The 27,167-nt window shown below is 51.2% G+C and overlaps 1 protein-coding gene across 18 annotated transcripts; it reads right to left on the bottom strand.

Moving 5' to 3' along the window:
• Positions 1-656: 656 nt before the first annotated feature.
• On the bottom strand, positions 657-26,673 carry IL12RB1 (interleukin 12 receptor subunit beta 1). 18 transcript variants are annotated; one of them, XM_026456950.1, is made up of 17 exons: positions 26,433-26,673; positions 24,353-24,412; positions 22,461-22,575; positions 21,570-21,739; positions 18,273-18,412; positions 16,722-16,752; positions 16,177-16,296; positions 14,287-14,369; positions 12,903-13,140; positions 11,013-11,180; positions 9,844-9,981; positions 7,602-7,757; positions 5,696-5,830; positions 3,718-3,814; positions 2,628-2,703; positions 1,540-1,731; positions 657-1,259 (listed from the first exon to the last, which is right to left on the bottom strand). In XM_026456950.1, the coding sequence occupies exons 1-17, from the start codon at positions 26,494-26,496 to the stop codon at positions 1,254-1,256; spliced, it is 1,989 nt and encodes a 662-aa protein (XP_026312735.1). In that variant the 5' UTR covers positions 26,497-26,673; the 3' UTR covers positions 657-1,253. The 18 variants fall into 18 exon arrangements, with proteins under 18 accessions (XP_026312735.1, XP_026312736.1, XP_026312733.1 ...); XM_026456951.1 differs by having other exon boundaries at positions 1,553-1,731; XM_026456948.1 differs by having other exon boundaries at positions 22,461-22,587; positions 26,433-26,665.
• Between the last annotated feature and the right edge of the window lie 494 nt (positions 26,674-27,167).

The raw sequence follows: 27,167 nt of genomic DNA, 5'->3' as shown, positions 1-27,167 counted from the left end.
TGTTTCCCCATCTGGATGCGTCCATGGGGAAACGGGGGTCCCCCACCAAAGGGTAGGGGCCTGGGACTCTTGCCTCCTGGCCCTACTGGCTGCAAGAGGTCTCTCCCCGAGAGGTCTCATCCTTTTTTTGCCACAAAATTCAGTAGTTCTGGGCTTTAATTCCCCTCCTCTGAAACCGGAAAAGTCTGTTAGCAAACACGGTAGGAGAAGGCAGGGCGGCTCCGGCCGGGGAAACGCGCGCCGCTGTTGCCACCTGGTGGCCATGGCGGGGATCTGCGACTAACCGCTAATCGCCGGGACTGGGGTGGGATTTCAGGAGCCCCGCAACACCTCGGCTCAGACCGCAGTGGAGATCAGGGGGAGGAGGCTGCAGAGTGTGGGCAGAAAGAGGGAGGATTCAGGGTGTGTAAAGGGGGCAAGGGTCCTGCTGTGAGTTGCTGGGCGTGAAGAGGAAGGAGCATAGGGGCAAACCACGGTTCCTGTTACGAGAGTGCCCGGCTGCTCCACTCCCCCTAGGCCGTCCCTTCCCCTGCTCAGTCCCAGCTTAGCAGGGTTCCCAGCTCTCATCCGGCTCTGTCTCCCCCAGATTAGGTGCTCCTGGAGGAGACCCAGAGGAAGAGATTAATAAATATATGTGGAATGAATGAATGAATGAATGAACCCAAAGGCTCGTGTTTTGAGATTTTGAGGACATTCAAGCTTCAAACGGGAAAAAATGCCCAGTAGGAGGCTCATTTACGATGATTTTGAACAGCTGTGTAAGGTCATTACCATCACCCCCATTTTATAGGGGGGTGGGGATGGGATGGGAGGACCATCATTTTTTCCACAATGTTTACAGTCCCCTTCCCCCATATGCCTGGATCCTCAAGCTACAAGACCCCACAATGCTGCAGGGAGCCCTTGAGTCCAGACTCCCCATCCAGTGCTCCTGGGGGTGGATGCCCAGCCCAGGGTCCGGGGATCCATCTGATCCCCCTTTGCTCCCATTCCCAGTCTATTCTACTCCAGAACAGGTCAATGGCAGGGTCTGCTCCTGCTCCACGGACGCCAGGCCCAGCAAGGTGCAGCAGCTTCCATTTCATGGCAGCATCTAGGGTTCCCCCACAGGATGCGTGGCAACAGGCACCGGGCAGAGAGGAGGCAGGTGCACTGGAGCCTGGAGGAGCTCTGGGTTATTTGGGTCCAAATTTGACTCCTGTGTGTGCTGAGTAGCCTCAGGCGAGTCACTCACCCTCTCTGAGCCTCAGTGATCACATCTGTAAAATACAACAGTTATGGTTCCTTTCAGGGGGTGGTTGTGGGAATTTGGTAGGGAATCATGTGAGTGGATGGAATAGGCTGGGTATGCCATAAGTGCTTAATAACCAGCCATTGTGATTGAGATAGTCGCTCTTCCTGTGTGTGTAAGACAAAGTGGATGTTCCCGTTTCTCCCTGAAGCCTACAGGTCCTGATCTTCCAGGAGCGATGGACATCTAGCCCCCCACCCCGGGGCAGTGTTGCACCCCTAACCATCTGGCCCATAGGGCCCCAGGACCTTGGCCTTGCACCTGTCTCCATCCTCCAAGGACAGCTGTGTATCCAGGGCCAGCTCAGGGGCACCCTCAGGTAGCTCTGTCTTCTCAAGAGGCTCAGTCCTCTCGCCTTTGTCCCAGGACATCTCCACCACCAGGGCCTCCTGCAGGGATGCCTCTTCCTGTAAGTCCACTGGGTTGATCCACTGCCAAGTCTGCAGAGGGAGGGTAGGGCCACAGCTGTGAGCGGAGTTCTACTTCCTATCTACAGCAGGATGGAACGGACCGGGTCTCTGCTGGCTAAATTCTCTAAAATCCTGAGACCTGGATGGGCGCACTGGCTCACCCCTGTCATCCCCGCACTTTGGGAGGTTGAGGCGGGTGGATCACTTGAGGTCAGCAGTTTGAGACCAGCCTGGCAAACATGGCCAAACCCCATCGCTACTAAAAAGAAATACATATATATATCCTGAGACCAATTTGAGGATGAACTCTGCCTCAATGACCCCCATTCAGCCCCTCTTAGGAAGAGCACTTCCCTCTCTCTTTGGGAAAGTTCTCTCCCCTCTTTTCACAGATGGTGTGGCTGACAGTGCAGTGGCCCCACCTCAGCTCTAGCACTGGTCATGTGACCCTCGCCAGCCCAACCATCAGACCCTTCCCTAACCCTCTGGTTCCAGCCATAGGCTCAGGGAAGAGCCTGTGAACAAAGCTGGACCAATCAGTGATGGCCCTGAGACTTTTGCCCCAGTTAATGGGGAGAATGGACACCTTGCTTCCAATCAGAGAAGGCTCGGCATGCCTGGGGGAGAACCCTAAATGGGCAGCTCCGAGATAGACCCCAGTCCCTGGATTCAGCCATATCTAGAAGCCCACTGCCTTAGGATTTTTCCATCAGGTGCCCTTTATAATAAAGCCACTTTGAGTTCTGTTTCTAGTGCCAGGAAATGGACCTCTGCTTGCCTGTCTTTAAAGTGGGAAGGGGTTTGGAGCACTGGTTTTGGAGTTCTTACCTTGATGGATTGGGTGAGAATAAAATGAGCTAATGCGTGACCCTTGTCCAGCGTGTGCACCCAATAAAAAGACTTAGGATTAGAAAACAAGTCCTTACCTCCTTCCCTGCAGGAAACTGAATGGCAGAGCTGGCACAAGGTGTGGGCAGCGGCGGGCACAGGTGCCGTGTGGCCCTGAAGAGGAAAGGGGGATGGTGAGAGGAGCTGAGCTTTTTTTTTTTTTTTTGGAGATGGAGTCTCGCTCTGTTCCCCAGGCTAGAGTGCAGTGGTGCAATCTCAGCTCACTGCAACCTCTGCCTCCTGGGTTCAACTTATTCTCCTGCCTCAGCCTCCCGAGTAGCTGAGATTACAAATGCGTGCCACCACACCCAGCTAATTTTTGTATCTTTAGTAGAGACAGGTTTCGCCATGTTGGCCAGACTGGTGTCCAATTTGTGGCCTAAATCGATCTGCCCGCCTCAGTCCCCCAAAGTGCTGGGATTACAGGCATGAGCCACTGCGCCCGGCTTGAAAGCAGCTTTCAATCAGACATGCCCACCAGTGTCACCGCCCCTTTCCATGGGAATGACCCAAGGACCCAAAACTTACTACCCTTCCCTAGAAATTTCTGCATAGGATCACTTGAGGTCAGGAGTTCAAGACCAGCCTGGCCAACATGGTATCTACTAAACATTTTGTATCTACTAAAAATACAAAAGAAATAGCTGGGTGTGACAGCACGCACCTGTAGTCCCAGCTACTTGGAAGGCTGAGGCATGAGAAATGGCTTGAACCTGGGAAGAGGAGGTTGTAGTGAGCCAAGATCATGCCACTGCACTCTAGCCTGGGTGACAGAGTAAGACTCCACCTCAAAAAAGGAAACAACAAAAGAAAAGAAAAGAAAAAAGAAAAAGAAATTTTGCATAAACTGCCCTCTTAATCTGTATGCAATTAAAAGTAAGTATAAATCTGACTGCCAAACCGCTCTCAGTGGCTACTCTCCGCCTACAGGGAAGCCCTGCTCTGCAGAGGCAGTCACGGAGCTATAATTGCTTCTTCGGTAAAGCTGTTTTCTTCTACCTCTGGCTTGCCCTTGAATTCTTTCCTAGGCAGAGCCAAGAACCCAATCAGTGGGCTAAGCTCCACTTTGGGGCTCCCCTGCCTGGCATCATTACCATCACTATGGTAACGGTAAGAGGTGTCAGTTACCTGTTCAGGCCAAGGTAGCCAAGGACGCCCACGAGAAGGATGCTCAGGAAGCTCCCCAGGGAGGCGAAGAAGATGAACCAATCAGAAACCTGCACTTCTGGGGTGGGAGAGCGTGGGTTGGCAGAGGGCTACTACCTCCTGCCTCTTCCTCAGGGAAGGAGCTGGGAGGGCCCGGTTTCTCCACGAACTTGCTGCTCACCCTGGTGCGCATGCCACAGGCTTCTCACTGGGAGACCACAGAACCCACCTGCCCGGTAGCTGTCAAGGAATAAAGGCCTGGCATGCAGGAAGTGTTCAAGACTCTGTAATTCCAGGCCGGGCACAGTGACTCATGCCTGTTACCCCAGCACTTTGGGAGGCCAAGGTGGGCAGATCACCTGAGGTCAGGAGTTCAAGACCAGCCTGACCAATATGGTGAGACCCATCTCTACTAAAAATACAAAAATTAGCTGGGCATGGTGGTGGGCACCTGTAATCCCAGCTACTCGGGAGGCTGAGACAGAAGAATCGCTTGAACCCGGGAGGCGGAGGTTTCAGTGAGCCGAGATCACATCATTGCACTCCAGCCTGGGCAACAAGAGAGAAAATCTGTCTCAAAAAAAAAAAAAAGACTCTGTAATTCCAAGAGCCTACACATAGGGCACTGTGGCTGCCCCTGGACCCAGGCCTGCCTGCCCCATACCAACCCTGACTCTTTTTTTTTTTTTTTGAGACGAGTCTCGCTCTGTCGCCCAGGCTGGAGTGCAGTGGCCGAATCTCGGCTCACTACAAGCTCCGCCTCCCGGGTTTACGCCATTCTCCTGCCTCAGCCTCCCCAGTAGCTGGGACTACAGGCGCCGGCCACCTCGCCCGGCTAGTTTTTTTTGTATTTTTTTAGTAGAGACGGGGTTTCACCGTGTTAGCCAGGATGGTCTCGATCTCCTGACCTCGTGATCCGCCCGCCTCGGCCTCCCAAAGTGCTGGGATTACAGGCTTGAGTCACCACGCCCGGCCGGCCAACCCTGACTCTTTTGTTCTCTGGATTCCAGTTGGTTTTCTTGGAACTGAAAGGACACCGTGGCAGGTACAGGGATCATTTGATCTCTGAATCTCTTATAACCATGCACCCCAGACAACAGAGCCTGTATTGTTCTCTTCCTTCTCCTCCTTCTCCTTCTCCCTCTTCTTCTTTTCCTCTTCCTCTTCTTCTTCTTTCTCCTTCTTCCTCTTCTTCTTCTTTTTTTTTTTTTTGAGACAGGGTCTTGCTCCATTGCCCAGGCCAAAGTGCAGTGGTGCGGTCACGGCTCACTGCAACCTTGAACTCCTGGGCTCAAGCCATCCTCCCACCTCAGCCTCCTGAGTAGCTGAGACTACAGGTGTGTACCACCACACCCCACTATTTTTAAAATATTTTTTTGTAGAGATGAGGTCTCACCATGTTGCCCAGACTGGTCTTGAACTCCTGGGCTCAAGCAATCCTCCAGCCTCAGCCTACCAAAGTGCTGGGATTACAGGCGTGAGCCACCGCACCGGGCTTCGCCTGCGTCCTCCTTATTTTTGCATTGATTTATTTCTCGCTCAATGAACAGATTCCTGCACCTCCCTCCTCCCCAAGAGCCCCCAGATACTTTGACACATCTACCCCCAATCCACGGTGTCAGACCAGGGAGGAGGGCCAGTTGTAGACAAGGGCATGGCCAGAAGGAGGCAGAGAAGGCTTGCTGGAGGAGGGAACTTTTGAGCTGAGTTTTGAAGGATGAATAGGAGTTGGACCATGGGGAAACAAACATTCCAGGCAGGAGGGAGGGAAGGGCCTGCATGGGCAAGGCTCCTGGAGTGTGAGAGGAAGCTGCAAGAGAAGGCAATGGGAGCAGGTTGAGCTGCTACTTTCTTCTGAGGGCGGTAGGGAGCCATGGAGGGAATGAGGGTGAGGGCAGGGCTGCTAAGATCATTATGGGAAGCGCAGTGCAAATAACTGGGTCCCACCCCCTCCACTCACTGATGCTGAAGCGCTGGGGCTGGCTCCAGGCACCCCTCAGCCACGCCGTGTCTGCTCGCACCTGCACTGTGTAGGCTACACCAGCCCGCAGGCCACTGAGGGTTACTTGGGTCTCTCTGGGCTGCACAGGATGCTCTGCAGTGGGAGAGGCAATCCTGAGTCCTGGGACCCTTTTACTTCTCAGAGGCCGGGCTGGGCTACCACAGCCTGTGGGTGGGGTGGGGATTCATAGGCATTTTGCTAAAATCTCTTCTCTTAATGCACCCATTCAACTCAATATTTTTTTTTTTTTGAGATGGAGTCTCACTCTGCTGCCCAGGCTGGAGTGCAATGGTGTGATCTCGGCTCACTGCAACCTCCACCTCCCAGGTTCAAGCAATTCTTGTGCCTCAGCCTCCTGAGTAGCTGGGATGACAGGTGTCCACCACCACACCCAGCTAATTTTTTGTTTTGTTTTGTTTTGTTTTGTTTTGTTTTGTTTTGTTTTGAGACAGAGTCTCGCTCTGTCACCCAGGCTGGAGTGCAGTGGCCAGATCTCAGCTCACTGCAAGCTCCGCTTCCTGGGTTTTTGCCATTCTCCTGCCTCAGCCTCCCGAGTAGCTGGGACTACAGGCGCCCGTCACCTCGCCCAGCTAGTTTTTTGTTTTTTTGTTTTTGTTTTTGTTTTTGTTTTTGAGACGGAGTCTTGCTCTGTCGCCCAGGCTGGAGTGCAGTGGCCAGATCTCAGCTCACTGAAAGCTCCACCTCCCGGGTTTACGCCATTCTCCTGCCTCAGCCTCCCAAGCAGCTGGGACTACAGGCACCCGCCACCTCACCCGGCTAGTTTTTTGTATTTTTTAGTAGAGACGGGGTTTCCCCGTGTTAGCCAGGATGGTCTCGATCTCCTGACCTCGTGATCTGCCCGCCTCGGCCTCCCAAAGTGCTGGGATTACAGGCTTGAGCCACCGCACGGATGACTTGTTGGATCTTTGGGCAGATGGATCTGAGGTTGGAGGCAGTATTGGACTTTGGAGGCAGGGCTTGGACACAGGACCAAATTGAGGACTAGGTAAAACAGGTCCTGGGCTTTCCATAAGACACGCCCATCAGTGTGCCATGTCAGTTTACCATTACCATGGCAACACCCAGAAATTACCACCCCGTCCATGGCAATGATCCCACAACCCGGTAGTTACCACCCTCATCCTAGATATTTCTGCATAAACTGACCTTTCATTTGCATATAATTAAAAGCGGATATAAATATGAGAGGTAACTACCCTGCCTGTGGGGTGTTCCCGCTCTACAAGGAGCAGGACTTCTGCTGCTGCTGTACATGGCCACTTCAGTGAGCTGAGATCCGGCCACTGCACTCCAGCCTGGGCAACAGAGCGAGACTCTGTCTCAAAAAAATAAAATAAAATTAAATTAAATTAAATTAAATTTTTAAAAAACCCTGAAGTCTAATTCTCTTGTTTTTGTTTTTTGTTTGTTTTTGTTTTTGTTTTTTTGAGACAAGTTCTCACTCTGTCACCCAGGCCGGAGTGCAGCGGTGCAATCTCGGCTCACTGCAATCTCCGCCTCCCGGGTTCAAGCGATTCTCCTGCCTCAGCCTCCCAAGTAGCTGGGATTACAAGCATGAACCACCATACCCGGCTAATTTTATATTTTTAGGAGAAACGGGGTTTCTCCAAGTTGGTCAGGCTGGTCTCCAACTCCTGACCTCAGCTGATTGACCTGCCTTGGCCTCCCAAAGTGCTGGGATTGCAAGCACGAGCTACCACGCCCAGCCAATTCTCTTGTTTTAAGGGTCTGATAACCAAGGCTCAGAGAGGGATAGCAAGGTGCCCAGGGTCACACAGCAAAGGAAATCTCAGGCTAGGATCCTCTCTTCTTACCTGAGCCACGTCTGCATTGCCTCACGTACCTGACACCTGGTTGCTGTCTTCATCTTGGCAGCGGACAACATACTCCTTTAGGACGCCGGGACAGGTGCTCAGCAGGGATGGTGCCCAGTCCACAGACACTGAGTCCAAGCTATGATTCTTCACTGAGACGTGGTGCGGTGTCCCAGCTGCTGAGGCTGCAACCAGTACCATTGTCATAGTAAACGCCAAGAGTGCTGGTCGAGGCCTGACACAATGACTTGCTCCTGTAATCCCAGTACTTTGGGAGGCTGAGGTGGGTGAGTCATTTGAGGCCAGGAGTTCGAGACCAGCCTGGCCAATATGGCAAAACCCCTTCTCTACTAAAAATACTAAAATTAGCCAGACATGGTGGCGGGCACCTGTAATCCCAGCTACTCACGAGACTGAGTTAGGAGAATCACTTGAGCCCAGGAGGCAGAGGTTGCAGTGAGCCTAGATGGTACCACTGCATTCCAGCCCGGGCGACAGAGCAAGACCCTGTCTTAAAAAAAAAAAAAAAAAAAAAAAAAAAGCCCACCACAGCGACTCATGCCTGTCATCTCAGGACTTTGGGAGGCCAAGGAGGGCAGTTCACTTAAGGTTAGGAGTTCAAGACCAGCCTGAGCAACATGGTGAAACCCTGTTTCCACTAAAACTACAAAAATTAGTCGGGCATGGTGGTGGGCGCCTGTAATCCCAGCTACTCGGGAGGCTGATTCAGGAGAATCGCTTGAACCCAGGAGGCAGAGGTTTCAGTGAGCCAAGATCGTGCCACTGCACTCCAGCCTGGGCCAGAGAGTGAGACTCTGTCTCAAAAACAAACAAACAAAAAAAAGGAGTGCTGGTTGAGCACTTCCTGAATGCCCAGCCTCCCACTGTCCAGAGACGGGGGTAGCATTGGCCACAGAGTCAGGTGCTGGGTTTTAATTCTGGTTCTGCCACTCAGTCACTGTCATTTTCCTTCCCTGGGCCTCAGTTTTCCTATCTATAAAACGGACAATGCTGGCCGGGCGCAGTGGCTCACACCTGTGACCCCAGCACTTTGGGAGGCCAAGGCAGGTGGATCATGAGATTAGGAGTTTGAGACCAGCCTGGCCAACATGCTGAAACCCCGTCTCTACTAAAGATACAAAAAATTAGCCAGGCATGGTAGCACACATCTATAATCCCAACTACTCAGGAGGCTGAGGCAGGAGAATCGCTTTAACCCGGGAGGCGGAGGTTGTAGTGAGCCAAGATTATGCCACCATTGCACTCCAGCCGGGGAACATGGCAAGACGCTGTCTCAAAAAAAAAAAAAAAAAAAAAAAGGACAATGCTGTTAAGCCAGACAGAATGGCTCACACCTGTGATCTCAGCACTTTGGGAGGCTAAGGCTGATGGATCTCTTGAACCCAGGAGTTCAAGACCAGAAGACCAGCCTGGGCAACATAGCGAGATCCTGTCTCTATAGAACGAAAAAAATTTGCCATCCATGGTGGCATATGCCTGTAGTCCCAAGTACTCAGGAGGCTGAGGTGGGAAGATCACTTGATCCCAGGAGTTCGAGGCTGCAGTGAGCTATGATTGTGCCACTGCATTCCAGCCTAGGAAATAAAGCAAGACTCTGTCTCCAAAAAAAGAAAAATATGAACAATGCCACTCAGAACGTCTTTGCTGTCCAATGAGCTGAGCTCCATATGTCTGGCCTGACGTGCTGCAGGTGCCTCTAAATGCTCATTTTCTTCTCCTGACACTGAAAGTTCCTGCTGAATCCTCCATAGAGATAAACCTGCAGGTGGCTGAGTGCAGCGGCTCACACCTGTAATCCCAGCACCTCAGGAGACCAAGGTGGGAGGATCGCTTTAGTCCAGGAGTTTGAGACTAACTTGGGCAACACAGTGAGACCCGTCTCTATTTTATTTTATTTATTTATTTTGAGACAGATTCTTGCTCTGTCGCCCAGGCTGGAGTACAGTGGCACGATTTCGGCTCACTGCAACCTCTGCCTCGTGGGTTCAAGCAATTCTCCTGCCTCAGCCTTCCGAGAAGCTGGGATTACAGGCACCCACCACCACACCTGGCTAATTTTTGTATTTTTAGTAGAGACAGTGTTTCACCATGTTGGCCAGGCTGGTTTCAAACTCCTGACCTCAGGTGATCCACCCACCTTGGCCTCCCAAAGTGCTGGGATTACATGTGTGAGTCACCACGCCCAGCCTCTATTTTTTTAAATTATTTAAAAAGAAAAATAATGTAAACCTGCAGGTTTGGATCACTTACCATTGCCCCCAAAGTGGTAGGTGGACAGGACCGTAGACCACAAGGTGAGCTTCTTTGGTTGCGCAGAGGCAAAGATGGTAATGTGGTAACACTTTTCCTGCCCCATTGCCCCAGACTCTCGACTCCAGCTGTAGGTTGCTGGAAGGATAAGCAAAGGCCAGGCCATTCAGTAGATTGTGTTCCCACCTCTGCAGCTTTGCACTGGCTGTGCCATCTGCCGGGAACCCCCAGAAAACTCCTACTCACGCTTCAAAGCCCTTGCACCAATATCCCCTCCTCCAGGATCTCCTCTCTATGCAATGCACCCAACCCCATCCCCATCCTCCTCTAACCCAGCCCTTACTCCATGGAACCAGGGCTTCTTTTTCTTTTCTTTTCTTTTTTTTTTTTTGAGGTAGAGTTTTGCTCTGTTGCCCAGGCTTGAGTGCAATAGCGCGATCTTGACTCACTGCAATTTCCACCTCCCGGGTTCAAGGTATTCTCCTGCCTCAGCCTCCTGAGCAGCTGGGATTACAGATGTGCACCACCATGCCTGCCTAATTTTTATATTTTTAGTAGAGACAGGGTTTCTCCATGTTGGCCAGGCTGGTCTTGAACTCCTGACCTCAGGTGATCCACCTGCCTCAGCCTCCCAAAGTGCTGGGATTATAGGCGTTAGCCACCTTGCCAGGCCAATGGGGTCAGGGGTTCCTTGTCCAGTTCTGTCTCCTCAGGCTGTGAATTCCTCAAGGAACAGGCTGAGGTTGAGGCTTTCTGGGGCTCTGGCAAGGCCCAGAGCAGGAAGCAGGAGAATGAGAGTCTACCGGAGCCTCATAGTCCCCCCTTTCCCTAAAGACCCCTCATTAATTTGCCACCAGCATCTCATGATTGCCACCTTCCCTGGCGCAGTTGAATATTTAACAAACACCTTAGGATGTGAGATTCATTACCTCCAGGTGTGCGATCTGCCTGGCACTGAGCTCAGGATGCCAGCAGGAGGTTCCAGACCCACATGGGTGAGAGGCTCCGAACCTCACCCTGTCCCTACCTCTGTATGACCTCGAGTAAGCAGCAGCACCTCTCTGGACCTCAGACACCCGCTATGTGCCTTCCCTGCAGGTTTGAACCCACCAGGAGCTAAAAGGGAGGGCACAGAGGAGGAGCAGAGGCAGGCCGTCCCAGGCCATTACCCATTCCAGCCGGATCCGGGTCTTGAGGCGCAGTCACGTTGCAGGTGGCAAGGCTTCCATCCTGGCCCACGGGCTGCCATTCAATGCAGTACGTCGTGCTCTGAGCCCGGGCTGGCCAATACATGGTGGTTCCGTTGGTTCCGATGCTGATATTCAGAGCCACTGGTTCTGGAAGGAGAGGGGAGAAACCCATCAGACAGTTGCCGTCCCTCTCCCCAGCCCCCCCCTCTCTGGCTCCTGCAGCCTGTCTCCCACACTTTCGTCTATACCTCTGACCCTACAGGCCAGGGGTGTCTGTGTTTGGCTGTTTCCCTGCACTGGAGGCTGCCTAGGGAGTCAGGCACAAAGTGGGTAGCAGATGGCATTTGTTCTTTTTTTTGTTTTTTTTCTTTGGAGACAGAGTCTTGCTCTGTCGCCCAGGCTGGAGTGCAGTAGCATGATCTCGGCTCCCTGCAACCTCCTCCTCCCGGGTTCAAACGACTCTCCTGCCTCAGCCTCCCGAGTAGCTGGGACTACAGGCACGTGCCACCATGCCCGGCTAATTTTTTTTTCTTTTTTTTGGTGGAGACGAGGTTTCACCGTGTTGCCCAGGCTGGTCTCGAACTCCTGACCTCCAGTGATCCACCTGCCTTGGCCTCTCAAAGTGCTGGGATATAGGCGTGATCCATCGCATCCAGTCAGCAGATGGTGTTTGAATGAGCTGAGTCCTCCTCCAGCCTAACTGCTGTCTCCTTGCCAGGATATTCACCATGAGGGCTTCCTGTACTGCCATTACACCCACCTCCAGCCTTGTAGGCGTCTCCGGCTGCGGCAGATACCTGGCCGCCCACTGCTTGCCTCGCCTGGGCGGAGAGTGAGATGCAAGACCAGGCCTCCCCGGCCTGACTGGCCCCACTGGTGGTCTCATGCCAAACTCAGAAGCACGAGCACACACCCACTCTGTCCCTGGGCAAATCTCTCCCACTCCCTCCCGCCAGGGTGTCTGCACGAATGTCAGAGACGGATACTGCTTGCAATTCTGGGGATAGCAACAGCCGTTTATTGAGTACCGACTGCATGTGCCAAGCCAATGCTGAGAATTTTACAGGCACCATTTCACTATGATATGGGACCAGGCTGGGTGTGGCAGCTCACACCTGTAATCCTAGCACTTTGGGAGGTGGAGATGGGTGGATCACTTGAGCCCAAGAGTTCGAGACCAGCCTGAGCAACATAGGGAGACCCGTCTCTACAAAAAATAAAAATTAAAAATTAACCAGGTGTGGTGGTGCACGTCTATAGTCCCAGCTACTCCAGAGGCTGAGGCGGAAGGATCACTTGAGTCTGGGAGTTCAAGACTGCAGTGAGCCATGATTGCACTCCAGTCTGCCAACAGACTGAGAACCTAGCTCAAAAATAATAATAATAGTAGGTCGGTCACGGTGGCTCACACCTGTAATCCCAGCACTTTGAGAGGCTGAGGCAGGTGGATCACCTGAGGGCAGGTGTTTGAGACCAGCCTGGGCAACATGGTGAAACTCCATCTCTACTTTTTAATACAAAAATTAGGCTGGCATGGTGGCTCACGCCTGTAGTCCCAATGCTTTGGGAGGCCAAGGCAGGCGGATCACCTGAGGTCAAGAGTTCGAGACCAGCCTGGCCAACGTGGTGAAACCCCATCTCTACTAAAAATGATCCAGCTGCCTTGGCCTCCCAAAGCATGGGGATTACAGGCATGAGCCACTGCACTCGACTGATTACTGAATTTTTGATATACCCCTAAATTAGGCACTGCTTTAAAATTTTCTGCCTCACTCCTCTCACCCTGGTCTAGCTGAGGCCTACTCTAGCTCAGAGTAGGTGCTCAGCTCTGAGGGGCCCTCATACCTCCTCCCCACCCAGAGGAGGCACCTGTGTGGGTGTCAGCAGGAATGTGCCACGTCTGGTTTGGGCCAGGACCAAATCGGTTCGAGGAGATGACAGCCACGTTGTAGGCAGCACCCGAGAGATAGGGCATTTTCTCCAGGGGCAAGGTCCTGGTGGCCTTGGCCTTACACGGGCAGGACAGCATGTGGAGCTGCAGTTGGTAGGTGATCTCCGCTCCATGCGCCGGCCCTTGACAGCCTTCTGGAAGCTCCAGCTGGGTTGGCTGTCAGGAGTATGAAAGACAGCTCGTGGGGACCTGATCACATTCATCATCCCATGGGGAGACAGCAGGACACAGCCTATGAGGACAGACTTGGCCAAAGGCCACAGTCGATAACATGCATCAAAAATTTAAAAAATAATAAATTTCAATGCTGGCAAAGCTGCTGTGAGACAGCCATTCACCACCAGCACACATCTAGCTTGGGGGAAGTGGGAAATTGACAAAACCCACTGACATTCAGGAAAAAAAATGTTTCCATCTTTTAACCCAGTTACCTCAAGTAGAACATTTTTCCTTAGGAAAGGAATTTTGAGTTAGAGGAACATAGGAAGTAAAGGATTTTTGCTACAGCCTTATAGTAACAGCCCATTAGGGACCTGGCTAAGACGACTATGGTAAAGTCAATGAGTGGAATATTTGCCAGTTTTGTCTCAACAGAAATAGTCCCTCTGTGCCTCAGTTTCCCTCTCTGTAAAATGGGGCTAATCAGACTGCACTTAATGGGTTGTTTTGGGACTTTTTTTTTTTTTTTTGAGACGCAGTCTCACTCTGTCGCCCAGGCTGGAGTGCAGTGGCGCTATCTCGGCTCACTGCAAGCTCTGCCACCTCATGGGTTCATGCCATTCTCCTGCCTCAGCCTCCCGAGAAGCTGGGACTACAGGCGCCCGCCACCACTCCTGGCTAATTTTTTTTTTGTATTTTTAGTAGAGACGGGGTTTCACCGTGTTTGCCAGGATGGTCGCGATCTCCTGACCTCGTGATCCACCCGCCTCGGCCTCCCAAAGTGCTGGGATTACAGGTGTGAGCCACCGCGCCCGGCCTGTTTTGGGATTTAACCTGCTACCCAGGCAAATGCAGTCATCATTATCTCCTTCCTGGCCTTCTGGCTTCTGTGCAATTCCCACACACTCTGTTTCTCACACAGGAGCCAGGGAAAGCCTGTGAACATGTCCAGTCGTGTCCCTCCCCTGCTCACATACACTCCATGGCTCCTTATGGCCTTCAGAGTTAAACTCACAATCTGCCCACTTACTGCCACCTCTACTTCTCTCCTCCCTCCATCTCTCACTTGCTCATCGGCCTCCAGCCTTTTGCCTCCTGCTCCCCATCCCAGGCCACCCCACAGCCCTGTGACAGCCCCGTTACCTGCTCTTTCAGGGTCAGCCGCCTCCTCCCATCCCGGCCCAGCTGCTCCACTGAGAATCTCACCTGAGGCTGTGGGGGGTTTTCTGCAATCAGAATCAAACCAACCAGAAGAATTGGGAGGAGAGAAAGACTGATGGATGTTTTCTTTGTAAATGATGGATTCTCCACATTCACAAAGCGAAAATCCCTTGCTGCCCCAAATTGCAGAAAAGAGAAAAAACTGGAGGAAGAAAAATTAACACCGCTCGCATCCCCAGGGATAACTGCCACCTGTAATTTCATGTTGTCTAAGGTTTGTTGTTTGTTTGTTTGTTTTTTCGTTTGTTTTCTACCGCCCAGGCTGGAGTGCAGTGGTGCGATCTTGGCTCACTGCAACCTCTGCCTTCCGGTTTCAAGCGATTCTCCTGCTTCAGCCTTCCGAGTAACTGGGACTACGGGCGTGCACCATCACGCCTGGCTAATTTTTTATTTTTAGTAGAGATGGGGTTTCACCATATTGGTCAGGCTGTTCTCGAACTCCTGACCTTGTGATCTGCTTGCCTCAGCCTCCCAAACTGCTGGAATTATAAGCATGAGCCACCTTTGCCTGGCCTCTAAGTTTCTCTTCGAATGCAAATGTATTTCTCCGCAGGGTTTTGTTGTTGTTGCTGTTGTTTTATAGACTAGAGACAGGGTCTCGTTTTGATTCCTAAGCTTGTCTCAAACTCCTGGCTTCAAACAACCCTCAGGCCTCAGCCTCCCACAGTGCTAGGATTACAGGCATAAACCACAGCACCAGGTGTTTCTGCATGATTTGAAACCCTCTCACTCAATTCCCTGTTGCCCAGGGTCAGGGCAGCAGCCATTTAGTACACCCTGCCAGCTACAAGTGACATTGTCCTTGAGACACCGTGAGGTTCAGCCTGATGATTCTCACTTGATAAAGCTCTGTAGTGGGTGGAGCGCAGTGGCTCATGCCTGGAATTCCAGCACTTTGTGAGACCAAGGTGGGACGATCACTTGAGGCCAGGAGTTCGAGACCAGCTGGGCCAACATGGTTAAACCCCATCTCTACTAAAAATAAAAAAAATTAGCTGGGCGAGGGTGCGGTCACCTGTAGTCCTACCTGGGAGGCTAAGGCAGGAGAATCACTTGAACCTGGGAGGCGGACGTTGCAGTGAACCAAGATCGCACCACTGCACTCCAGCCTGGGTGACAGAGCAAGACACTGTCTTAAAACAAACCAAAAAACCCTAAAGTGAGTGCAGCAAGACCAGATGCCGCATTGTCAGGGTTTGAGCACCCATTTCTCCCTCTGCCTTATTTCTAACACTTACCACCTTGTTTCTAATACCTGCTGCCTTATTTCTTTTTCCATCTTATTTTATTATTATTATTATTATTATTATTATTATTATTATTATTATTATTATTTTACTTTTTGAGACAGTCTGGCCCTGTCGCCCAGGCTGGAATGCAGTGGCGTGATCTCCGATCAGTGCAACCCCCAGCTCCCGGGTTCAAGCGATTCTCCTGCCTCAGCCTCCCAAGTAGCTGGGATTACAGGCTCCCACCACCATCCCCAGCTAACTTTCGTATTTTTAGTAGAGAAGGGGTTTCACCGTGTTAGTCAGGCTGGTCTCGAACTCCTTACCTCAAGTGATCCACCCACCTCACCCTCCCAAAGTGCTGGGATTACAGGCATCAGCCACCACGCCCGGCCCCATTTTATTTTATTTTTTAGAGTTGGGGTCTCACTACGTTGCCCAGGCTGGTCTCAAATCACTGGCCTCAAGTGATCCTCCCGCCTCAGCCTTCTGAGCAGCTCGAACTACAGGGGTGCACCACCACCTCCAGCTGCTGCCTTATTTCTAACGCTTGCCCCTGTTCCTGTGCCCGGAGTGATCTTACCAGGGGGAACACACACAGGGCTGCTCCACTTGCTCCAGGAACTCCCCTGGCTCCCCAGCCGCCGTCGTCGGAGCTGGAACTCCTGGACCATATTCATCTCCAGGGGACAGAGGCAGGACTCTGGGGAGAAGCAGGTCAAACATCAGGCTGTAAGAATTGTCCAGGACTTGGCCCCAGTCACTTAGCCATCATGCACTTATCGAGCTCCAACTGTGTACAGAGCCATGTGCTGGGTCCTGGGGGCTCAGCAGAAGCAGGCCAGGTCCTGTCCTCTTAGGGCCTCCAGGATCACCCACATCCATCCCTGTCCTCAGTTCAAGTCCCAGCCATGACCATCCCTTGGGTCATGACCTTGGCCAAAGGCTTCTTACCCCCTCCAAGTCTTGATTTGTTTTCCCACCTGGAATATGGAAATAATCCAATACTGAACTTGGGGCAGGGTAAGAGGCATACAAAAAATTCAGCATTGGACCTGGCATACAGTAGGCGCTCAATTAATGCCAACTTGTTGCAGCTGTTGTTGTCATTACTATTATTATTCTCACCAGTATCATCATCCTGAGGTCCGCAGTCACCCTAGAATAAGAACGTATTCATATATTGTTTTGCGTTTTAATGCTGAAAAATATTTGCTGTTTTACAATTATTTATTTATGTACTTATTTATCTGAGACAGGGTCTCACTCTGTCATCTAGACTGGAGTGCAGTGGCATAATTATGGCTCACTGAAGCCTCAATCTCCCAGGGCTCAGTGATCCTCCCGCCTCAGCCTCCTGAGTAGTTGGGACTAGAGGCACGCACCATCACACCTGGCTAATTTTTGCATTTTTGGTAGAGACAGGGTTTCACCACGTTGCCCAGGCTGGTCTCAAACTCCTGGCCTCAAGCAATCCCACCCCAACTCGGCCTCCCAAAGTGCTGGGATTACAGGTGTGAGCCACCGCACCTGGCTAAATTTTTTTAAATTAAAGACTATACCTTCAGGGATTATTTCTTTTTTTTTTTTTTTTTTTTTTTTTTTTGAGACGGAGTCTCGCTCTGTTGCCCAGGCTGGAGTGCAGTGGCTGGATCTCAGCTCACTGCAAGCTCTGCCTCCCGGGTTCACGCCATTCTCCTGCCTCAGCCTCCCGAGTAGCTGGGACTACAGGCGCCTGCCACTTTGCCCGGCTAGTTTTTTGTATGTTTTAGTAGAGATGGGGTTTCACCGTGTTAGCCAGGATGGTCTTGATCTCCTGACCTCGTGATCCACCCGTCTCGGCCTCCCAAAGTGCTGGGATTACAGGCTTGAGCCACCACTCCCGGCCCAGGGATTATTTCTATAGTTAATTACTAGAGAACCTTCTCTAGGTTCAAACCTTCTTTAGAAACATATAAAGCAGTAAAAAATTATTATAACTAAATTTTAAAAATTAATAATTATTTTTAGTAAACACAATGTGGGATCCTGTATTGAATCTGGGAACAGAAAAAAGACATTCCTGGAAAAATTGGTGACATTCAAATAATGCCTGGAGTTTATGTAAGACATTAACATTTAGAGGAGTTTGGGTAAGGGCTATATGGGCGTTCTCTGCACTAGTTTATATAGTAACATTTCTGAAAATCGAAGATTATTCCAAAAGAAAAAAATTTATTTTAAAACATTTTAGTGGGAGCCAGGCGCGGTGGCTCATGCCTGTAATCCCAGCACTTCGGAAAGCCAAGGTGGGCAGATGACCTGAGGTCAGGAGATTGAAACCAGCCTGGCCCACATGGCGAAATCCCGTCTCTACTAAATATACAAAAATTAGCTGCGCGTGGTGGCAGGTGCTTGCCTGTAATCCCAGCTTCTCGGGAGGCTGACGCAGGACAATCGCTTGAACCTGGGAGGTGGAGGTTGCAGTGAGCTGAGACCGTGCCACTGCACTCCAGCCTTAGTGACAGAGCAAGGCTCCGTCTCAAAAAAAAAGAAAAAAGAAAAAGAAGAAACCACCTGAGGGGCTAGAGTGGGGGCTGGTTGGGAGCAGGGACAGATGCAGTGATGGTGAGACTGATTTGGGGGTGAAGGTGCCCTGGAGAGGCCCGTGTCCACCCTGGACTTGGGAAATAAACTCACCAACTTCCATGAGCTGCTGGGCGTCCGGTGCCGGAACTGCACCTCAGCGCCAACCTGGTTATCCGGGGTCTCCCACTCCATACGCAGCTGCCCAGCCAACTTGGACACCTTGATGTTTCCCAGAGGAGGCTCATATTTAACTGGAAGCAGAGGCAGGGATTGGCGAGGGGCAGCCCACACGAATGTCAGTTAATGGGCCCTGAAAATCCACCCGGTTCAGGCTAAGCAACCGAATCCCTAAATATGAATTAGCGGACACCTTGCAGGTCCCAGCTAAGCCTGGTATACTATGATTCAAAGAGTCAAGATTTATACACAAGCCACATATGGTGGCTCACCCTGTAATTCCAGCATTTTGGGAGGCCAAGGCAGGAAGATCTCTTGAGTCCAGGAGTTCAAGACCAACCTGGGCAACATAGTGAGACCCCCATCTCTACATAAAACTTAGCCGGGCATGGTAGTTCATGACTGTGGTTCCAGCTACTTAGGAGAGTGAGATGGGAGGATCACTTGAGCCTAGGAGGTTGAGGCTGAAGTGAGCCCTGATCGCACCACTGCACTCCAGTCTAGGAGACAGAGGGAGACTTTGTCTCTAAAAAATCAACAAATATGGCGAGGCGCAGTGGCTCATGGCTGTAATCCTAGCACTTTGGGAGGCCAAGGCAGGTGGATCATCTGAGGTCAGGAGTTTAAGACCAACTTGGCCAACATGGTGAAACACCGTCTCTACTAAAAATACAAAAATTAGCCAGGCGTGGTGGTGGGCGCCTGTAATCCCAGCTACTTGAGAGACTGAGGCAGAAGAATCGCTTGAACCCGGGAGGCGGAGGTTGTAGTTAGATGAGATCGCACCACTGCCCTCCAGCCTGGATGACAGAGCAAGACTCTGTCTCAAAAAAATAAATTAAATTAAATTTAAATTTAAAAATAAATAAATAATTTTTAATAAAGATTGATACACAGGATCCTGCTAGTGAAGATATCTTTAAAATATTAACACCTGGCCGGGTGCCGTGGCTCAAGCCTGTAATCCCAGCACTTTGGGAGGCTGAGACAGGGGGATCACGAGGTCAGGAGATCAAGACCATCCTGGCTAACACGGTGAAACCCCGTCTCTACTAAAAAATACAAAAAACTAGCCAGGCGAGGTGGCGGGTGCCTGTAGTCCCAGCTGCTTGGGAGGCTGAGGCAGGAGAATGTCGTAAACCTGGGAGGTGGAGCTTTCAGTGAGCTGAGATCTGGCCACTGCACTCCAGCCTGGGCAACAGAGCAAGACTCTATCTCAAAAAAAAAAAAAAATTAACACCCATTGCTGGCAATGCTGGGAAGAGACAGGCACTTTTGTGAATTGCTTGGCAGAGGATAATCGATTCCGACAAGCAATCCACAAAAGTGCCTGTCTTTTGAGGGTGATCCGCCCGCCTCAGCCTCCCAAAGTGCTGGGATTACAGGCATGAGCCACTGTGCCCAGCCAGTTCTTTTTTTTTTTTTTAGAACTCTCAGGGAAATTGTACTTAGTTTTTAGATCCGTTTCAAGGAACCTGACCTAAGGAGAGACATAAATTAGCATAAATTAGTCTTGCTGCACTGCGGCCATACCCTGCCTAATTCTTTATTATATCATTGTATAAATTTAAGAGGTATGATGGTTTGATGTACGTATCCATAGTGAAATGATTACTACAGTAAGCAATGTAACATATCCATGGCCAGGCACAGGGGCCCACGCCTATACTCCAAACACTTCGGGAGGCCAAGGCAGGAGGATCATTTGAGCCCAGGAGTTCAAGACCACCCTGGCCAGCATAGCAAGACCCCATCTCTTAAATATATATATATATACATATCCATCACCTTCTATAATTACTTTTTTGGCGTGTGATAAGAACACCTTTTTTTTTTTGAGACAGAGTTGCTCTGTCACACAGGCTGGAGTACAGTGGCGTGATCTTGGTTCACTGTAACCTCCATCCCCCAGGTTCAAGCGATTCTCCTGCCTCAGCCTCCCAAGTAGCTGGAATTACAGGTGTGCGCCACCACACCTGGCTAATTTTTGTATTTTTAGTAGAGACGGGGTTTCACCATGTTGGTCAGGCTGGTCTCGAGCTCCTGACTTCAGGTGATCCTCCCACCTTGGCCTCCCGAAGTGCTAGGACTACAGGCATGAACCACTGCACCCAGCCCTAAAATCTGTTATTTTGGCAAATTTTCAATATACAATATGCTGTTTTTAATTATAGTTCTCTACTGTACATTGGAACTCTAGACTTATTTATGCTGCGTAACAATCAATTTTATTCCTTTGACCTACATCTACCCCATTTCCTCCTTCTCCCCATCCCCGGTAACCATGGTTCTACTTTCAGTGTCTAGATGTTCGACTTTTTTTTTTTTTAAAGATTATACATGTAAGTGAGATCACGCAATATTTTTGTTTCTGTGCCTGGCTAACTTCACGCAGCATAATGTCCTCCAGCTCTGTCCATGTTGTGGCAAATGACATGATTTCCTTCACTCTTTTCTTTTCTTTTCTTTTTGAGACAGCGTCTTGCTCTGTCACCCAGGCTGGAGTGCAGTGGTGTGATCTCGGCTCACTGCAACCTCTGCCTCCCAGATTCAAGCCATTCTCCTGCCTCAGCTTCCTGGGTAGCTGGGATTGCAGGCACGCGCCACCACACCAGGCAAATGTTTTGCCTTTTTTGTGTGTGTTGCTGTTGTTTTTTAGATGGAGTCCCACTCTGTCGCCAGGCTGGCGTCCAGTGGCTCAATATCAGCTCACTGCAACCTCTGCCTCCTGGGTTCAAATGATTCTCCTGCCTCAGCCTCCACGGTAGCTGGGACTACAGGCGTGCGTGGCCTGCGCCTGGCTAATTTTTGTCTTGTTAGTAGAGATGGAGTTTAACCATGTTGGCTAGGATGGTATCGATTTCTCGACCTCGTGATCCGCCCACCTCAGCCTCCCAAAGTGCTGGGATTACAGGCGAGAGCCACTGCGCCCGGACAAATACAAGATGTTGAGTCATGAGAACAGATATTAAGAACCCAAGCAGCTCCTGGTAGCACTATGGACAGCAGAGAGAAACCAGAAGCAGCCTAAGTGCCCAGGAATAGGGGATTGGTAAGAGGACCACGAAAGACTGCTTTGTCATAATAGTGTTTGTGTGACACTACATGAAGTGACAATGGCTAGTAGTATCAAATCCCTTGCCAGGGGCCAGGAATCCCCCTCCAGCTCCAGCCTTGCAGCCTGATGGCCTCTGGGTATAAAAGGGACAGCGGGGAGAACAAGGTGCTAACCTGACTTGTAGAGCTGCAGAGTCACCTCAGGAGACTTCTCTGTCTGGTTCCTGACCCAGGATTCCACCCAGAGTGTGACAGTGTGCAGCACAGACACCCCGGCCTGGTCGGAGAACTGCAGCCTGGTGGCTGAGCCTGTGGCGAAGTAGCAACAGCGCCCGGAGCTAAGGCTGCAGCAGGAAGGAGGGTGTCAGTGCCGAGTCTGGGGTCCTGGTGGACCCCACAGCCAACTTTGTGCATCAAATCCCGGCATCATTTTATTGGTGTTTGTTTGTTTGTTTGTTTGGAGATGGAGTCTCGTTCTGTCGTCCAGGCTGGAGTGCAGGAGTTCAAGACCAGCCAGGCCAACATAGTGAGACCCTGTCTCTACTAAAAAATACAAAAATACAAAAATTAGCAGGCGCGGTGGTGTGTGCCTATAGTCCCAGCTACTCAGGAGGCTGAGGCAGGAGAATCACTGTAACTCGGGAGGCAGAGATTGCCATGAGCTGAGATCATGCCACTGCACTCCAGCCTGGGCAACAGAGCAAGACTCCATCTCAAAAAAAGAAAAAAGAAACAAGTAAGTAGATGGATGGATGGAAGGATGGATGGATGGATGGATGGATGGATGGATGGATGGATGGATGGATGGACGGACGGATAAGTGAAAGGGTGAAGAAAAAAGAAGGACTAGAGAGACCCTCATGGCCACCCACCCTGGGATGCCTACCCTCGCTGACCACCCCCCACCATAATCCTCCAACCCTTTCTTCTTAGATGAGAAACAGAAGCCCAGGAAGGAGTGTTGACCCAGCCAAGATCACGCATCCGAGAGTAGGGGCACCAGAGGGGGTTGGAGCAAGAGTGGGATGGTGGGTGAGGGTTTAGGAATGGTAGAGGGGTCCTCACCAGCACCGCAGGAAGTGGCTGACCCCAGCTGTGGGACCCTCATACTGCCAGGAGCACTCGTAACCAGCACTGGATATCCGATAGCAGCTCAGGTTCCTAGGGCCCGAGGCTGAGCCTGGAAGAGATCCTGTAGGCTTGGGAACAGACCAGAGTCTGGAGGGGTCTTTGTGCCCAGGACAAATCTTTGTGATGCTTACATCTTTCAGTGTCACCTCAGCCTAAACCCTCCCTGCGTCCTTCCTACCTCATCTCCCACCATCTCTCACCTCAACCTATTAGGAATCCTCGGCCGGGCGCGGTGGCTCAAGCCTGTAATCCCAGCACTTTGGGAGGCCGAGACGGGCGGATCACGAGGTCAGGAGATCGAGACCATCCTGGCTAACACGGTGAAACCCCGTCTCTACTAAAAATACAAAAACTAGCTGGGCGAGGTGGCGGGCGCCTGTAGTCTCAGCTACTCGGGAGGCTGAGGCAGGAGAATGGCGGGAACCCGGGAGGCGGAGCTTGCAGTGAGCTGAGATCCGGCCACTGCACTCCAGTCCGGGCGACAGAGCAAGACTCCGCCTCAAAAAAAAAAAAAAAAAAAAAAAAGGAATCCTCAGCCTTCTAACTCGTCCTCAAAGAGGCCAGATGTCCTGCTACCTCCCTCTCTATCCCTCACCCTCCTTCTGGTGTTTTTTTTTTGTGGGGGGGCTGCCCCGGGCCCCAGCTTCCCTCCTCTGGTTCTTCAAAACACATCATCACATGCAGTATAGACATTTGTTTGCCTGTTGTCTATCTCTTCCACTAGGCTGTGGTCTTGGGAAGTCAATTGAGCTCACAGCCCGCTATGTCTAGATCCATGTGCGCACATAGAAGGTGCTCAGTAAATCGTTATCAAACAAGAGAATGAACGGTGTGTCTGCTCAGTGTCAGACCCTTTGCAGGGTGCATTATGAGCATAAATGTTCCAACAACATGGCCGGGCGCGATGGCTCATGTCTGGAATCCCAGCACTTTAGGAGGCTGGGGCGGGTGGATCACCTGAGGTCAGGAGTTCGAGACCAGCCTGGGCAACATGGTGAAACCTCGTCTCTACTAAAAATACAAAAATTAGCCGGTTGTGGTGGCGGGCACCTGTATTCCCAGCTACTTCGGAGGCTGAGGCCGCAGAATGGCTTGAACCTGGGAGGGGGAGGTTGCAGTGAGCTGAAATCAGGCCACTGCACTCCAACCTGGGCAGCAAAACAAGACTCTGTCTCAAAAATAAATAAATAGGCCAGGCTAGGTGGCTCATGCCTGTGAGCACCCAGCACTTTGAGAGGCCGAGGTGGGCGGATCGTGACGTCAAGAGATCTAGACCATCCTGGCTAACATGGTGAAACCCCGTCTCTACTAAAAACAATACAAAAAAATTAGCCGGGTGTGGTGGCGGGCGTCTGTAGTCCCAGCTACTCAGGAGGCTGAGGCAGGAGAATGGTGTGAACCCCGGAGGCAGAGCTTGCAGCGGATCCAGATCATGCCACTGCACTCCAGCCTGGGCGACAGAGCGAGACTCCGTCTCAAAAAGAAAAAATAAATAAATAAAATGTTCCAATAATTTATTGGGTGGGGGGGGCTTCAAAATACTTAAAAGATACTTTCTCCCATGTACCGACCAATCTGAACGGACATAGACACCAGCCCTGAGACCATGCTAGGGAAGTGATGAGGTTCAGAGAGGCTGCTGGCTGCTCCAGGGTACCTTAAACCTGTTAAGAATGGGCCAGCAGGTGGTGGGGTGGGGGATCCCAAGACCACAGGCGGGGCTGGGTCTTCGGCCGGGTGGCAGAGGCCATGGGAGGGTCTGCTGTGGACGGGGTCAGGTAGAGCCCTACATAATCCTCAGCCAACAATGAGGAACTGCTCCGAACCTGAGTCTGCATCCGGATATGGTGGGTCCTGAAAACAGCACTCACTGGTTCTGCAGGCAGCTGCAAAGGCAATGAAGACATAATGACATCCCTGGCCTTGCACTGTGTGGGGAGAAGGGCTCGGCCTTGGGGTCTACACCCAAGTGATCATCAGCCCTCCCACCCACCCACCTTCCCATCTATGCACCCACCTACCACCACTCATCCATCCATCTGCCCATGTATTCATCCACCCATCTACCCATCCATCCATGTATTTATTTGTCTATCTACCATCTACCCATCCATCCACCCATGAATTCATGCATTCATCCATCCATCCATCCATCCATCCACCCACCTACCCATCCATCCATCCATGTCCTCATCCATCCATTCACCTATCTACCCATCCATCTATCCAATCATCCTTGTATTCATTCATCCATCCACCCATCTACCCATCCAGCCATCCATCCACCCCACCATCCACCCATCCACCCATCTATCCATATATTCATCCCTCCATGTATTCGTCCATCCATCCACCCATCTACCCATCCACCTATCGATCAATCCATGTATTCATTCATCCATCTACCTATCTACCCATCCATCCATCCATCCACATATTAATCCATTCATTCATCCACCCCGCCATCCATCCACCCATCCATCCACCCATCCATCCACCCATCCATCCATCCATCCATCCATCCATGTATTAATCCATCCATCCACCCCACCATCCACCCATTTATCCATCCATTCATCCATCCATCCATGTATTCATCCATCCATTCATCCATCCACCCCACCATCCATCCACCCCACCATCCACCCATTCACCCATCCATCCATGTATTCATCCATGCATCCATGCATTCATTCATCCAGTATCCATTCACCCAACCATCCATCTATCCATCTACTCACCAATCTATCCATCCATACATCCATGTATTCATTCATCCATACACCCACCCATCTTTCCATTTATCTACCTACTGATATATCCATCCAGCCACACATCCATCCATCCATCCATCCATCCATCCATCCATGTATTTATTAATTCATCCATCCATCATTTACCCACCCGTCCACCTGTCTATCCATTCATCCACCGCCCTTTAGTCCTCAGAGGTTGAGATGCATATTTGGGAGACACTCTCAGGAGGTCCCCCCAGCAGGAAAGAACAGTAAGACCAACAGTCTGGAGGGCAGAGAGAAGTGGGGGTGTGCCTGGGGTGGCACCAGTGTCTGAAGCCAGCATGGGGAGAGACAGTAGAGGGTGCATGGCAAGGAGAGGCCTGCCAGGGCTGGCCCAGGCAAGCACACTTGGCCCACTAGCAGTTGGAGCAATAATTAATAACATTTCCCCAGGAGGCAGCGACCTCCTTCAGCCACTGAGACCCTGTCTCTGTAAAAAGTACGCGCCAAAAAAATTAACCTGGCACGGTAGTGTGCGCCTGCAGTTCCAGCTGCTCAAGGAGCTAAGGCAGGAGGATCACTTGAGCCCAGGTGGTCAAGGATGCAGCGAGCTATGATCAGGTCACTGCACTCCAGCCTGGGCAACAGAGTGAGACCCTATCTCAATAAATAAATAAAAAGGGTATATGGAAGGATGCGCATAGGTTATATGCAAATACTTCACCATTTTATATCAGGAACTTAAGCATCCTTGGATTTTGGTATCTGCAGAGGGTCCTGGAACCATTGCCCCATAAATACGGAGACAATTGTATACATTATATTATGTATGTCTATCTATTGTAAACTACATACATAAGATACTATACTATATATACCTATTAGATACATACTTGCGTTTCATTCCTTCCTTAGTTTTTTTCTCACTGAACTCGGGGAGGTGGTGGAAAAGATTTAGTGCATTTCACAGAAGAGAAAAATCAAGACCGGAGGAAAGATGTCTAAGTTCGATCCCAGAAGCCATGACTGCCCATCTCCCATTTGACAGCAGGAAAGACTGAGGCACAGAGAGATGAAACCAACCCACACAACAGGCCCACAGCTCTCCACACATACACGTGCCTCTCCCCAGCAAGACGAGCCGCCATGCCGGGGTCGGGGGACTCACCACCCTGCCTAGACCGCAGGAAGAGGAGGAGGAGGGGGACCACCCAGGTCACCAGCGGCCCCATTGGATCCACGCAGAGCCCCACAGCCCCAGGGGAGCCTCTCTGCCACCTGCGAGGTTCAGCCACCCCGTCCCCACTCCGGAACACATTGAAGCTGAACAAGGGAAAAAGACCAAAAAAAAAAAAAAAAAAAAAAGTGAGTGTCACAGCCCATCCCTAGGGCAAGTCAAAGCGAAAGAGAAACCCAGGAAGTCAGCTCCGTGGTGGTGGTGATGGTGGTGGCCACAGACTCACCTTTGGAGCAAGTCAGGGTTCTAGGGGTTCTGCCCTGCTGGCCCCAGACCTGAACTGAACACCCAGATGCCAGCCCCATGGGCCACCTGTGGTTCCATGCACTTGACCAGGTCCCTGGCCCTCTCTAGCTGGTTTTTTTTGTTTTTTGTTTTTTTGAGATGGAGCCCCGCTCTGTCACCAGGCTGGAGTGTGGTGGCATGATCTCCACTCACTGCAACTTCCATTTCCCGGGTTCAAGCGATTCTCCTGACTCAACCTCCCGAGTAGCTGAAATTACAGGCAACTGGCACAACACCCGGCTAATTTTTGTATTTTTGGTAGAGACGGGGTTTCACCATGCTGGCCAGGCTGGTCTCTAACTCCTGGCCCCAAGTGATCTGCCTGCCTCAGCCTCCCAAAATGCTGGGATGACAGGCGTTGAGCTACCTTGCCCGGCTGCC

Source organism: Piliocolobus tephrosceles, chromosome 21, assembly GCF_002776525.5.
Source record: "Piliocolobus tephrosceles isolate RC106 chromosome 21, ASM277652v3, whole genome shotgun sequence".
NCBI classification, from domain to species: Eukaryota; Metazoa; Chordata; class Mammalia; order Primates; family Cercopithecidae; genus Piliocolobus; species Piliocolobus tephrosceles.
This window is presented reverse-complemented; position numbering and strand designations above follow the sequence as displayed.